The sequence below is a fragment of the Gorilla gorilla genome, chromosome 10 (genome assembly GCF_029281585.2).
Source record: "Gorilla gorilla gorilla isolate KB3781 chromosome 10, NHGRI_mGorGor1-v2.1_pri, whole genome shotgun sequence".
NCBI lineage: Eukaryota > Metazoa > Chordata > Mammalia > Primates > Hominidae > Gorilla > Gorilla gorilla.
Genome location: NC_073234.2, coordinates 84,167,098 through 84,180,584, shown reverse-complemented (window position 1 = coordinate 84,180,584; position 13,487 = coordinate 84,167,098). Strand labels below are relative to the sequence as shown.

The 13,487-nt window shown below is 43.2% G+C and overlaps 1 protein-coding gene across 2 annotated transcripts in view; it reads left to right on the top strand.

Annotated features, from left to right (window-relative positions):
• The window catches only part of CPM (carboxypeptidase M), a 79,920-nt gene that overhangs the window by 55,235 nt on the left and 11,198 nt on the right, over positions 1–13,487 (top strand). For both annotated transcript variants that reach the window (XM_004053542.5, XM_055357022.2), the window contains 4 exons: positions 5,971–6,143; positions 7,543–7,727; positions 8,447–8,617; positions 10,894–11,046. In XM_004053542.5, the coding sequence (XP_004053590.1) occupies positions 5,971–6,143; positions 7,543–7,727; positions 8,447–8,617; positions 10,894–11,046 (682 nt within the window). The remainder of the gene's footprint in view (positions 1–5,970; positions 6,144–7,542; positions 7,728–8,446; positions 8,618–10,893; positions 11,047–13,487) is intronic.

Sequence of the window (13,487 nt, the reverse complement as noted above, 5' to 3'; positions counted from 1 at the left end):
ACAGACAGTGGGACACAATATCTGAAATTATGGCCATTCTGGAAAATCTGGGAAGTACAGTCAACATGCAGTAGAGGTTCCCAACTTATCATTAAACCAAAACACAACATTAAAGCTTGTCTTTCTAAATGCCACTTCCCAACTCCTTTTCCTACCACTATCCCAGGTGATAGCAAAATGTCCTCAGTAATGCTATGTGGTTTGCATAATTAAATTCTTTCTTTTTAGATTTAGGCAGAGCTCATTGTTTTCCAGGTGAAATATCTAATTCATTTTAAGCATGTTTTAAATTAATGAACTGTTTGGTGACCAGATATCCCAAGTCCCTGTCATGAGCAGAATTGTTAGCCTGTGCCTCTATAAAATTTGTTCGGTATTTAAAAATCCTTCAGATAAAATAGCTTGATCATTTGTACATCTCCCCTTACAAAGCACCTTAAGTCCTCATGTGAATTTCAGAAAGTTCTTCCTCAGGATAGTCTTGATCTTATAATGAATTTTCAACAGTAGTTTATTAGCAATTATTTATTGAATACATGATATACCAGGAGCTGGACAAGCTACACCAAGAACACAGGGATACAGAGAAAAACCGTGAGGGTCCCTGACTTCGGGGCTTCAATGGTGGAGTTAGAGAAGGGGAGGTCAGTCAAGATCAGCCAAGTGATTGTAACATGTGTGACCCGCATTAGACAACACAGGTGTCATGGTGAACCCAGACTTGGGAGGTCAAGAAAAGTATGCTAGATAAATGTCATGTTTAGGCTGATATTTGAAGAAGAAGGATTAGCTAGGCAGGTCAGACAAATAACTTAAATCTATAACACACACACCACTGTGGAGCCCCACAGCCCGATGACTTTCCCCCCCAGAAGCTGCATCACAGGGTAGCATTTCAAAAACAGATTCCATTGTTAGGATAGCTGAAGATTCTCTCTCTCTCTCTCTCTCACACACACACACACACACACGCATGCGCGTGCACACACACACACAGACACACACACACACACCACACAACACTGCCTGGGTTGTGGATTGTTCCTTCAAAAAATTTTTTCTATTTTTTTAAATAAACATTCTGTGAAGAACCAGAACACTCATTTGTATCTGTGTGGCAAATTCCAACTTGACTGAATTGAACTGCAGCTGATAGAGAATGTATTTTCTGCTTTCTGGGTGATTGCCATTTTAACCACCGGATGAAGGAGATGGAGTGAGAGTCTCCGGAGGCCGGTGTGTCCATCAGGCCCCCGTTTCTTCATGAGGGCTTCTCCCTGAAGTCTGTGCTCTCACAGGAAGGAAGCCAGCATGCTGGGTGAAAGGCTGCCTGGGCAATTGGAGACTCTTTTGACCACATTCTTTTTTAAAATTTGGACTCTCCAGGGTTTCCTGTCAAAGACTTAATTTTCAATGAAGGGAGGTTTATACATAAAACATGAATGAGTGTTTGAAACATTTATATTAAGGTTGGGAAGAATTAATTTGAATAATATTTGGCATAAATCTGCTGTTACAGAGGCAGGAAAAGATGGCCCAAAAAGAAAGGAGGATTTTGTTTAACTGCCTCTGAAATTTCATCTGTTTATCTCAGCATTTAAAAAATTATCTGACGCTTAGTTGGTTCTTTATCTTATTTTCAAGATTTTTATTTACCCTTGCAATTGAGAACTTGTGATTTGTTGTGGACTATTGAGACACACAAAAAATACTTTGGTTACATACTTGTTTCCCTGAAAGAATCATGATTTTATTATTTTTGTAAAAATGACATAGGTTTTCTTTAAAAAGAATAAGAGGAAATAAAAATCATTCAGAATACTGTACCCGGAAATAGCCATCATTAATATTTGTCAGACATCATTCTAGACATCTATATATTTCTGTAGTAAGAGAATGAGAGGAATTAAAATAATATAAAATAAAATGTGTCATATGTTATATTGTATGAAATTTTATTTTCTTTGAATTAACAGAAGAATAAAACTGAAGTGAAACTAAAATAACTGGTGAAATTGATGCTTTCTCAAAATAAGAAATTGATTATCACATTTGTCTTTCTTTTTTTGTTTTTTTGAGACAGAGTCTCGCTGTTGCCCAGGCTGGAGTGCAGTGGTATAATCTCGGCTCACTGCAACCTCCAACTCCCGGGTTCAAGCGATTCTCCTGCCTCAGCCTCCTGAGTAGCTGCGATTACAGGCATCTGCCACTACACCTGGCTAATTTTTATGTTTTTAGTAGAGACAGGGTTTCACCGTGCTGGCCAGGCTCATCTCGAACTCCCAACCTCAGGCAATCTGCCTGCCTCAGCCTTCCAAAGTGCTGGGATTATAGGAATGAGCCACCGCGCCCAGCTTGATGATCAGATTTTTCTAAAGTTAAGAAAAAAGATTATTAAAGACTTTGAAATTGTAGTCATTTTATGTGTATATATTTTAAATTTTGATAGTATTTTATGACCCCTTACTATGAAATGTGAAGTAATTAACACTTTGAAAATTTCTCCCTCAACTTCTTTTTTTTTTGAGGTGGAGTCCTGCTCTGTTGCCCAGGCTGGATGGAGTGCAATGGCACAATCTAGGCTCACTGCAACCTCTGCTTCCCGGGTTCAAGCGATTCTCCTGCCTCAGCCTCCCGAGTAGCTGGGACTACAGGTGCCCACCACCATGCCCGGCTAATTTTTGTATTTTTAGTAGAGACGAGGTTTTACCATGTTGGCCAGGCTGGTCTTAAACTCCTGACCTCAGGTGATCTGCCCACCTCAGCCTCCAAAAGTGCTGGGATTACAAGCATGAGCCACCGTGCCCGGCCTCAACTTTTATATTTTGTTCTATACCCATACTACCAAGACTGCTTAATCTAATTCTGTATCTAACAGAATACCAACTCAACCTAGCCTCCTAATCATGGTTTCTTTACTCTTCCTTTTCACTTTCTTTCGGTTGGGTGAATTTCATTGCCAACTCATGTCTTGATTGTTTGCATGCTGGAGAATGTATGATTCAGATAGCTAAGAGACAAATTCACATTTAGAGCACATGGGGATTCTGATATCACTTCCTCTCTGTTCTTGACTTGGGACTCAGATAGGCCAGGGATTTTTGCCGATTGAACCATACTATGGCCTCTAACCAGCATTTAGACATTTAAGGAACTATGGGACTCCTGGTCACTTCCTCCTCACCTTCCTGTACCTATTCCTCCCCAAACCCTTCTGAGAAAGCTTCTTAAACCAACGATCTTTTTCACATTTTTTTGGTTTTTTTTTTTCGAGATAGTGGGTCTCACTCTGTCACCCAAGCTGGTGGCGCGATCTCGGCTCATTGCAACCTCCGCCTCCTAGGTTCAAGCGATTCTTGTGCCTCAGCCTCCTGAGTAGTGGGGATTACAGTCACCCGCCACCATGCCCAACTAATTTTTGTATTTTTAGTAGAGATGGGATTTCACCATGTTGGCCAGGCTGGTCTCAAACTCCTGACTTCGGGTGATCCGCCCACGTCGGCCTCCCAAAGTGCTGGGATTACAGGCGTAAGCCACCACGCCCAGCCCCTTTTCACATTTAAAGTTACCGTCACAGTTTTATGTTACCAGCTCCTCCCCACTGGCTTTAGGGGAGGTCATAAGTAGCTCATCAAGGTTACTTCCAAAGGTGCTGGACCTTCAAAAACCTATTATATCTTAAAATTGGAACCCAGTGGGGGGTACAAGTGACTTTTTTGGTTATTAGCTTGTAAGGACTTTTTCCAGTGACAATTATGACTATAAAAACAAAAATCTGGCTGGGCACAGTGGCTCACACCTGTAATCCCAGCACTTTGGGAGGCTGAGGCAGGCAGATCACCTGAGGTCAGGAGTTCGAGACCAGCCTGGCCAACATGGTGAAACCCTGTCTCTACTAAAAATATCAAAATTAGCCAGACATGCTGGTGGGCACCTGTAATCTCAGCTACTTGGGAGGATGAGGCAGGAGAATTGCTTGAATCCAGGAGACGGAGGTTGTAGTGAGCCAACATGGTGCCACTGCACTCCAGCCTGGGTGACAGAGTGAGACTCTGTCTCAAAAAAAAAATCGAGGTAGTGGAAGAGGAAGATAAAAAATGAGTAGGAAAAAAAGTTGAAGTCAGGATTGGACATAATCTGACTCTAAATTTTATGGTTGCCTATGAATCTATAATTCATATATCCCAAATTTTCTTTCTTTCGTTTTTTTTTTTTTTTTTTTTTTTTTTTTTTTGAGACAGGGTCTCACTCTGTCACCCATGCTGGAATGCAGTGGTGCGATCTCTTCTCACTGCTGCCTCAACCTCCTGGGCAGCACAAGCGATCCTCCTACCTCAGCCTCCTGAGTAGTTGGGGCCACAGGTCTGTGTCACCATGCCTGGCTAATTTCTTATTTTATGTAGTGATGGGATCTCGCTACATTGCCCAGGCTGGTCTCAAACTCCTGAGCTCCGCCTTAGCCTCCCAAAGTGCTGAGATTACAGGCATGAGCCACTGCCACCAGCCCCAAATTTTCTTAGTCCCAATTTCAATTATTCTATGTTCATTAGGATAACAAATGTTTAAAATGTGGTCTCTTTATGTGCCAGTGAGGGAATCAAGTGAGAAGTGGTCATCCAAGGATCACTTATCCTTTGTCACAATGTTGAAGTCCTACAGTGAAATCATGACTGGAAATTCTTCTGAGGCTCCATGAAATCTTTTCTTGCACAGTGTCTACATGAATGTGCCTGCAGCACTCTCCTGATTTTCTCACCTGCTGCCCCTGAGTTCTCATTTACTAACCCCTCAACAACATCTGTTCTTCTGAAGCAGATTCCTTGAATCTAAAATGATAGGGAGAATTTGATGTAGTCTAAGCAGATCTTCCTATGATAAGGCTGACATTTAAATTACTTTTTTTAAATAAGAAAAATAATGAATCTCTCTCCTGGGGAGGGATTATAAAGCAAGATCTCTCACAGGCCTTTAGTTTCCCAAGCCTTATTGATAATGCAAGCTAATTTAGGTGGATATGACAGTTTTTAACATTTTAATAGTCATGCTTTTACTTAATATATATTAGAAATATATATCTAGAAAAGTGATAATGATATGAAGTTTCTCAGGAGTTGGAAGCCAGCCTTAGCAACATAGCAAGACCCTGTCTTAAAAAAAAAAAAACTACAATGTGATGATTTTAAGTCTGTTATCCACCAATACATACATGATAAGCTTCATATGCACCATGCATTCTCATGGAAATACGTGATTCCTGTGCTTCTCTGTAACTCGACCTCTTGCTCTACCACTCCAGAAGATACTTTGGAAGGCAACCAAATGAAAAATGTTGTAAGAATCATTATTGCGGCCGGGCACAGTGTCTCATGCCTGTAATCCCAGCACTTTGGGTGTCTGAGGCAGGTGGATCACTTGAGGTTAGGAGTTCAAGACCAGCCTGGCCAACATAGTGAAACCCCGTCTCTACTAAAAATACAAGAATTAGCTGGGTGTGGTGGCAAATGCCTGTAATCCCAGCTACTCAGGAAGCTGAGGCAAGAGAATCGCTTGAACCCAGGAGGCGGAGGTTGCAATGAGCCAAGATCGCGCCACTGCACTCCAGCCTGGGTGACGGAGTTGAGACTGTCTCAAAAAAAAAAAAAAAGGAAGAAGCAGCAGCAGCAGGAGCAGCAGCAGGAGCAGCAGCAGCAGCAGCATTATTCCACTCTAATTCATTTTTGCAATATGTAAACTATTTACAAATAGGTACTTTCACTCTTACTAGCAGTTTTCAGCACACCCCAGGACTGATCGCCACCTGACCGCCACTTGGCAGAGCATAAGCATGCTTGAGAAAGAGTGATCTTACAAACTAGTTTGGGTCTGAGATATCATGTGTAGAGACCCCTGTTGGGGAATTTGTACTGTAGGGAGTGCTTTCCTTATTGCCTCTGACCTAATAATGTCCTCTTTTCTCTTTAACACATATAGACTGTTGGGCGGGAGCTGCTGCTCCATCTGATTGACTATCTTGTAACCAGTGATGGCAAAGACCCTGAAATCACAAATCTGATCAATAGTACCCGGATACACATCATGCCTTCCATGAACCCAGATGGATTTGAAGCCGTCAAAAAGCCTGACTGTTATTACAGCATCGGAAGGTAAAGAGGGGCTGGTCTATCTTTACTTGAAAACAAACAACACAACACAAAGGCTCCCGACAGGCACCTGTTGGCCTTGGCAAGAGGAGATGTGTCATGGTGAGAGCCCTCAGAGCTGGTGTCATGTCGCTGATGTGCCAAAGCTCAAGGCACATCAGGGCTGCCCCCGGCTTGCAGGAAGAAATGCAAATAAGGCTACTTTGCCCCGGTGCCCACCTAGCCTCTCCATCTTCATTTGCCACTCCCTCTCTCTCCCCTGCCTCCTCCCCTCTAGGCCTCCTTCCTGGAACTACTGGGTGCTTTCTTACCTCAGCGTTTTACACACACCGTTTCCCTGCCTAAATAGCATTTCCTCCAAGACTCTTTCTCTCGACCTGTCATACACTAGATCCCCTGATAAACTCTCACATCACCTGGCACTTTCCTGTCAGAGCACAACTTTTAATATCTAATTTCTTGCTTCATGTCTCTCTCTCCACTACACTGCAAGCTACCTGCAGGCAGGAATCCTGTCCATTGTGTTTGTCGTTGTTAGATCCGCAGTGCCTGGCAGAGCACCCAGGCCCTTGGTAATGACCGGTTGATTTATTAGGCCAGTAGTCCAAGAACTAACCATAACCAAGAACGAGTCTTGAAGGAGCTCTGATTTAAACAGTTTATTTTATTTCAAGCTGCCTTGGGAGGTTTGGAATTTCTCAGATGTCTAATATACATTCATATGTATGCAATTTACATATATGTGTTTGCTTTACCAAAGCTGAACAAAATCTCACCACTTGATTCCCTCCAATTTTAAGTTTTTCAAATATATTTAAACATGGCTGTTCCACGTTTCACAAGTACTTTTGTGTAATGTGTTTAGTGTTGTTTCTGTTATCAGTTGCTACTTAACGAACCACCCCAAAATTAGCGACTTAAAGCAACAGCCTTTTTATTTACTGTTGATTCCATAGGTCAGGAATTTGGGCAGGGCAGAGCAGGGATGGCTACTGTCTGTGCTACAGGTCTGGGGCTCAGCTCTGGTCTTTCTGAGACAATTTACCTGGAGCCATGGACTCTCCGTGGACTCTCCGTGGACTCTCCACGCAGCGACCATTGGGACCTCAAGGTCCTAAAAGGGAGCATCTAAGAGCAGAAGTCCCAAATACAAACACTTATCAAACCTCTGCCTGCATCACAATAGCTAGTATCTCATTGGTGAGAGCAGATCACGAGGCAGGGGATGCCATCGGATGTAAGTGCCAGGTGTGGGTCATGGCAGGCCACCAGGGCAGCCATCCACCACACCCATACTCACATTTGGAAAGACACCTGGAGCCTAAACCAAAGGGCAAGACATTGTAAGAATCCACTCCCTCATGCCCTATCAATAAGCCCTAAAATATTCTTTCTTTTAAAGGGAAAATTATAACCAGTATGACTTGAATCGAAATTTCCCCGATGCTTTTGAATATAATAATGTCTCAAGGCAGCCTGAAACTGTGGCAGTCATGAAGTGGCTGAAAACAGAGACGTTTGTCCTCTCTGCAAACCTCCATGGTGGTGCCCTCGTGGCCAGTTACCCATTTGATAATGGTGTTCAAGGTAAGCAGGTGCGGGCCCGGTTCTGGCTTCTTAAGTCCAGAGTGGGGCTGAAAACTCTCTGCCTCTGGATGGGGATCAGCTCTCCCTTCCCCTCTTAACTTCTCTGGCAGGGTGAAAAGAGCTTCATGTTCCCAACTCTAGCCATCCTTCCTGTGATTCTTCAACAGCAGATGGGCAGTGTGGCTGAACTGACAACCCACAGCTGGACATGCATCAGTGAATTAGTGAAATTTAGATTCTAGAAAATACGATCTAAATAGTCAGATTTTGATTCTCTGACAAGAGACAACATGGCTAAAATAACATAAAACTGGAACAACTCACTTTTTTTTTTGCTAATCATATATGAACAATAATTGTTGACTCTTCTTAAAACTCTGTGGGATGAGGACCCAAAATATTACAGTAGCTTTATTCACCCCTATAATACCTAAAGAAATTGTCCTTACCTCCAGAAATTAGCAAGAGTGACTAAGAGGACACTTAATTTTTAAGCTGATTTAGGAGTTTGGATTTGTATCTGACTTATTTGGGGGCTATCACCTTGCATATGTTTATTATAAAGTAGAAAGAAGAATAGAGGAGGTGGATGAAGGATTTCTCTCTAGGGAAATTAGAGCATGTGTGTGTGATGCGATTATGTCTTTGCTAATATGGTGTTTGTGTTTCCTCTTACTCTCAAGTCAGTTTAAAGGTCTTGGTTCATCTTTTAAATGCAGCAACTGGGGCATTATACTCCCGAAGCTTAACGCCTGATGATGATGTTTTTCAATATCTTGCACATACCTATGCTTCAAGAAATCCCAACATGAAGAAAGGAGACGAGTGTAAAAACAAAATGAACTTTCCTAATGGTGTTACAAATGGATACTCTTGGTATCCCCTCCAAGGTGAGTTTCTCTTCATTTCTTCCATTCTCCTTATTGCCTTCACCCAGAAGTGCCAGCTAGTTTATTTTGATCCAGCAGTTGTTAAAAGAACTTTAGGCACAATAGGCCCTTCACTCTGTCCTTATCAGCTAATATCATAAGAGCAGTGGAGATGACTGATTGTTTGAGAGATGCTCAGACATGTTCCTCATTACCAAGGGCCTTCTTCATTCATTCAGGTACTTATTCTGTGTCTGCCTACTGTGAGCCAGGAACTGAAAGATGAACAAGACACACACCTCACCTTGGAGTTGAATAGGGGAGACAGACACGCAGATAAGTAATTGTGATAGCAGTGTAATTAGAATAAAAACAGATTTAGAGAAGGTGCAGTGTACCCCAAGGGTGCGCAGAGCCAAAATACAATAGGGAGTAGTGAAGAGCTTGGAGAAATGTGATGCTTACATCCCATCTAACAGGGACAGCTGCTACTAGATCTAGCTAATTATTGTCATGCAGCCTTGGGGAGCCAATACTGCCAGATCTTGCAGTTTGTAAAGAGAAGCTGAATTTGTACATGAAGTATCATGATTTTAAAGCCATTTTGCGGGCTCAACAAAAGAGCTCTTCAGACAGGATACAGTGGGAGGAGGGCCCCCAGTTCTCCAGTCTTGGAATAAGACAGCCGGGTAAGGGACAGGATGAGATTGCCATGTAGGCAACATGGAAGGAGAGATATTCTTATTAGAGGGAATAATATAAACAGAAACCCGGGGTAGGAGGGACCTAGGGTGGAAGGACAGGAGGAGAGACGGACTGGAACTGGATTTCCATGCCTCAGGGGAAAACATTCCCTTTTAGACTCGTTAGCCTGACCCCAGCAACAGCAAGTTGCAGCATGCATTTCTGCGTGCAGGCCACTTCCAAAGGTGCCTTCCCTAATTGTCACTTTGGATGCACAGGCTTTCAGGTAATCTTGCACAAGCTGGTATTTTTATGCCTGGGTGGCTCTCTGTCAGTTTTTCAGGTAATATAAATAAGCATAGACCACAGCTGATAGGCAGCAGGTCCAGGCAGCATTCCAAACCTCTCTCTGGTGTCCAAGATACAGCCCCCTCTCCTACCTTAGGGCTTCTGCATCGTCCCTGCTCTCCACAATTTGTAGCTAAGAAAGGGCCCATCCTGTCCAGTGGCAGAGCTGTCCTTCATGTTCACTGTCTAACTTTCGAAGGCAAATCCAGATGTGTAGGAAATTAGCTAGAAACGGTCGCTGCTGGGAATTGTTCCCCAGTGTGCCTGTGTGTGAGCTGTGTATCCTTCTCAGACAAAAAACAGGTGAAGCCAGCTGCCTTGAGGAGCCCAGAAGAATGTGCCTGGCCTGGCCTGGATGTTTTGTTGGCCAGGCCTGACCCGCCTTATCCAGAACTGCCCCCTCCACGCTTGGCATTCTCAGTTCTGGCTATCTGCTAGGGAGCCATAATGCATGCCTGTTTTGCTATTTAAAACAAACCCTTTGAAAGTAAGGGACCAGAGGAGAGAACTGGAAAGTCAGCATGAGCAGTGGCAGCCTGGGCTCCACAGGGGGCCGGGCCTTTCACCTCTGAGAGGCAGTGCAGCATTCTTTCTTTGATCCCCAGGAGCACTCTGGCATATTGGGGAAGCCCACAGGTGCTGGCGGAAGGTGGCCTGCACTCCAGTGTCTGTCATTTACTGGCCAAAACCCCTGAGCACTTTTCTTTAACATCTGCGATCATGTTTCCTCATCTGTAAAGTAGGGGCAATTGCTGTGAGGATTAAATGAGCTGACACAAAGCACTTCATATGGTATCTGGCAATAGTGAATGTTGGCCCGTGATTCCCCCAAATTAGCATGCTTAGCTTTACTTAGTAAGTGTATTTATAAATGATTTGTAGAAATATTTTAAAGGAATCTTATTCTAGCTTATATCCATGTAAAATGTAATTTAAGAAAGAAATGAAATTCAAAGAATCACTTTTGTAATGTAGGATTTCAAAAAGTAAAAACAAAAAAGGACCCTTCCTTCACCCGTCACTTAATTTTGATGCACAGTTGAACTTCGGTCAGCTCTGATCCATTTACCCATATGGGAATATTTAGGATTGTCTAGTCACGCCTGGGTTATAGAATGTCAAGCCCTGATTTTACAAGCTAATATGTCAAATTCATTTTTTCCTGTTTACATGTAGCTGTCTGATTCATTTGTCCCCAAGGCACGTGATACTTGGCTCCACTCCAATTTTAGACCCTAACAAAAATTAAATATGCTTGTGTTTAGGTGGAATGCAAGACTACAACTACATCTGGGCCCAGTGTTTTGAAATTACGTTGGAGCTGTCATGCTGTAAATATCCTCGTGAGGAAAAGCTTCCATCCTTTTGGAATAATAACAAAGCTTCATTAATTGAATATATAAAGCAGGTGCACCTAGGTTTGTAAAATTTTCTTATTAATTCCCTATTAATACAAAATAGAGCATCTGGCAAGACCTCTGGGTTGACTAAACGCAAGCCTTTATTTATGCTTTGTAGTTATAGCCTCATTTCAGTGCCAGATCTGATGGTCAAGAATTCTCTCTGCATGAGTATCTGCAGTGTGTGAGAAATGCAGTGCCCACTCATTCATAGAAAAGGAAGCATGATGCATGTTCCTTTAATATGAGGGTATAAAAATCCAGAGTACCAGGTGGTCGTGGTGGCTCACGCCTGTAATCCCAGCACTTTGGGAGGCCGAGGCGGGTGTATCACCTGAGGTCAGGAGTTCAAGACCAGCCTGGCCAACAAGGCGAAACCTCATCTCTACTGAAAATACAAAAATTAGCCAGGCGTGGTGGCACACGCCTGTAGTCCCAGTTACTTGGGAGGCTGAGGCAGGAGAATCACTTGAACCCGGGAGGCGGAAGTTGCTCCCTCCGCCAAGGAGCCGAGATGGTGCCACTGTACTCCAGACTGGGTGACAGAGTAAGACTCCATCTCAAAAACAAACAAGCATCCAGAGTCCCCCTAATTTTACATGTTGAATGATCTAGAAATCTGGCAAAATATCAGGAAAACAGGCTGCTACTCGGTTACATCATCTCCCATTTAGAAAAATACTATGTTTGCTTGTCACTCACCACGCAGTACCAAGGACCCTGAGAACACTGGACATACCACTTTGCATTTTTTCCAGTATTGGGGTGGTGAGCTAGCACCATTACCTTCAACCCCTCTCACCTCTGAACTCTGCCAGATGTCCTGGTGCTAGAAATCTTGCCAGCCTGTTTGCTGAAGGTTGGCTGGCCCTTATCACAGATAGACAGACTAAATGTGGCAGAGAGTGGTAGCTTTCAAACGTGCAGTGGACTCACCGGGAGCGCTTGCTAAAACAGATTGCCAGGCCCCAACCCGGAGTTTCTGTTTGGACCACCTTACCACGTGATGCTGATGCTGCTGGTCCAGCAGCTATACTTAGAAAGCCATTGCACTAGAGAAACACACTGCTAGAGATGATGATGAAATCTTGTACAGTTCAAGTTTATTAACCAGGTGGTGTCTCTTTGGGCAAGGTGTGGAAGGCTCTTCTATATTTACAGAGGTGAAGTTATCTTTCTCCATTCAGAATGGCTTGGGGAGAGAAACATATCAGGAATTGGCATAATAGCTATGATACCACATAGAGAGAGAGAGAGTGAGAGTGTGTGTGTGTGTGTGTGTGTGTGTGTGTGTGTGTGTGTGTGTGTGTGTTGAAAAGGTTTGCTGCATGGGCCTACTGCATAACTGCATAATTCCTGGAATTTTCTGCATGATTCACAGCAAAGCTTTCCTCCTGCTACAAAGAAGATGGAGAAGGATGTCGGAAGGTAGCACAGGCCCAGAGGGCTGAGTGCAAGGATGATTAGGACCCTTCCTCGGCACACATCCCTAAAAGGGATGCCCCTGCCCTCTTTCATACCTGTATCCCCAGCCTCCATCCCCTGACCTGAAGAGAAGTACACAAAGATTACTGGTAAACTCACAGGGCTATGTCTAACTGGCTGAGTCATTCATGGACTAGGTTGACTCCCTATGATAGGGGATGTTATGAAATATCGTTCTTTCTCACCAGCATCTTAATAAAGATTATAAACTTATTATTGGGACTTTCACCTTCTTCATTATATCATCAAACATTGTCTTGGGTTCTCTCTTGCTTAGTATTCTGGTAATTCTTTCTCCACTAGATTTTCCTCATGAGGCATGTCATGTATTAGTCTAACATTTCTATTATATTTCTACCTCTATTGATCCTTTAGTTTGTTCATCTATTACTATTATTATCATTATCATTATTTTAGTGACAGGGTCTCACTCTGTCACCCAGGCTGGAGTACAGTGGCACAGTCATTGCCCACTGTAACCTTGACCTCCTGGGCTCAAGTGATCCTTCTGCCTCAGCGTCCCAAGTAAGTAGGACTACAGGTGCACAGCACCACATCCAGCTAATTTTTTAAAAAATTTTGTATAGAGACAGAATCTTGCTATGTTGTCCAGGTGAGTCCCAAACTCCTGGGCTCAAGCGATCCTTCTGCCTCAGCCTCCCAAAGTGCTGGGATCCCAGGTGTGAGCCACCGTGACTGGCTCTGCCTATTCTTTTCTGAAATTCATTCTTCACCAGTATCAACATGGGTGTGGGCATGCAAGTGAACATCAAATATGCTCTATGTAACTGCACTACTATTTTCAGAACCTCAATCTGGCTGTAAAAATTATTTACCAAGCACTGAATTAAGGTGGGCTTTGAAGTATCATGTTGATGTAATATTGCCAGGGAAAGGGCAATATAAATTGCAGCATACCTATTATTATTTTTAATAATTTGGAAGGCTTACCAGTCCATTTGCACTAGGTTTTG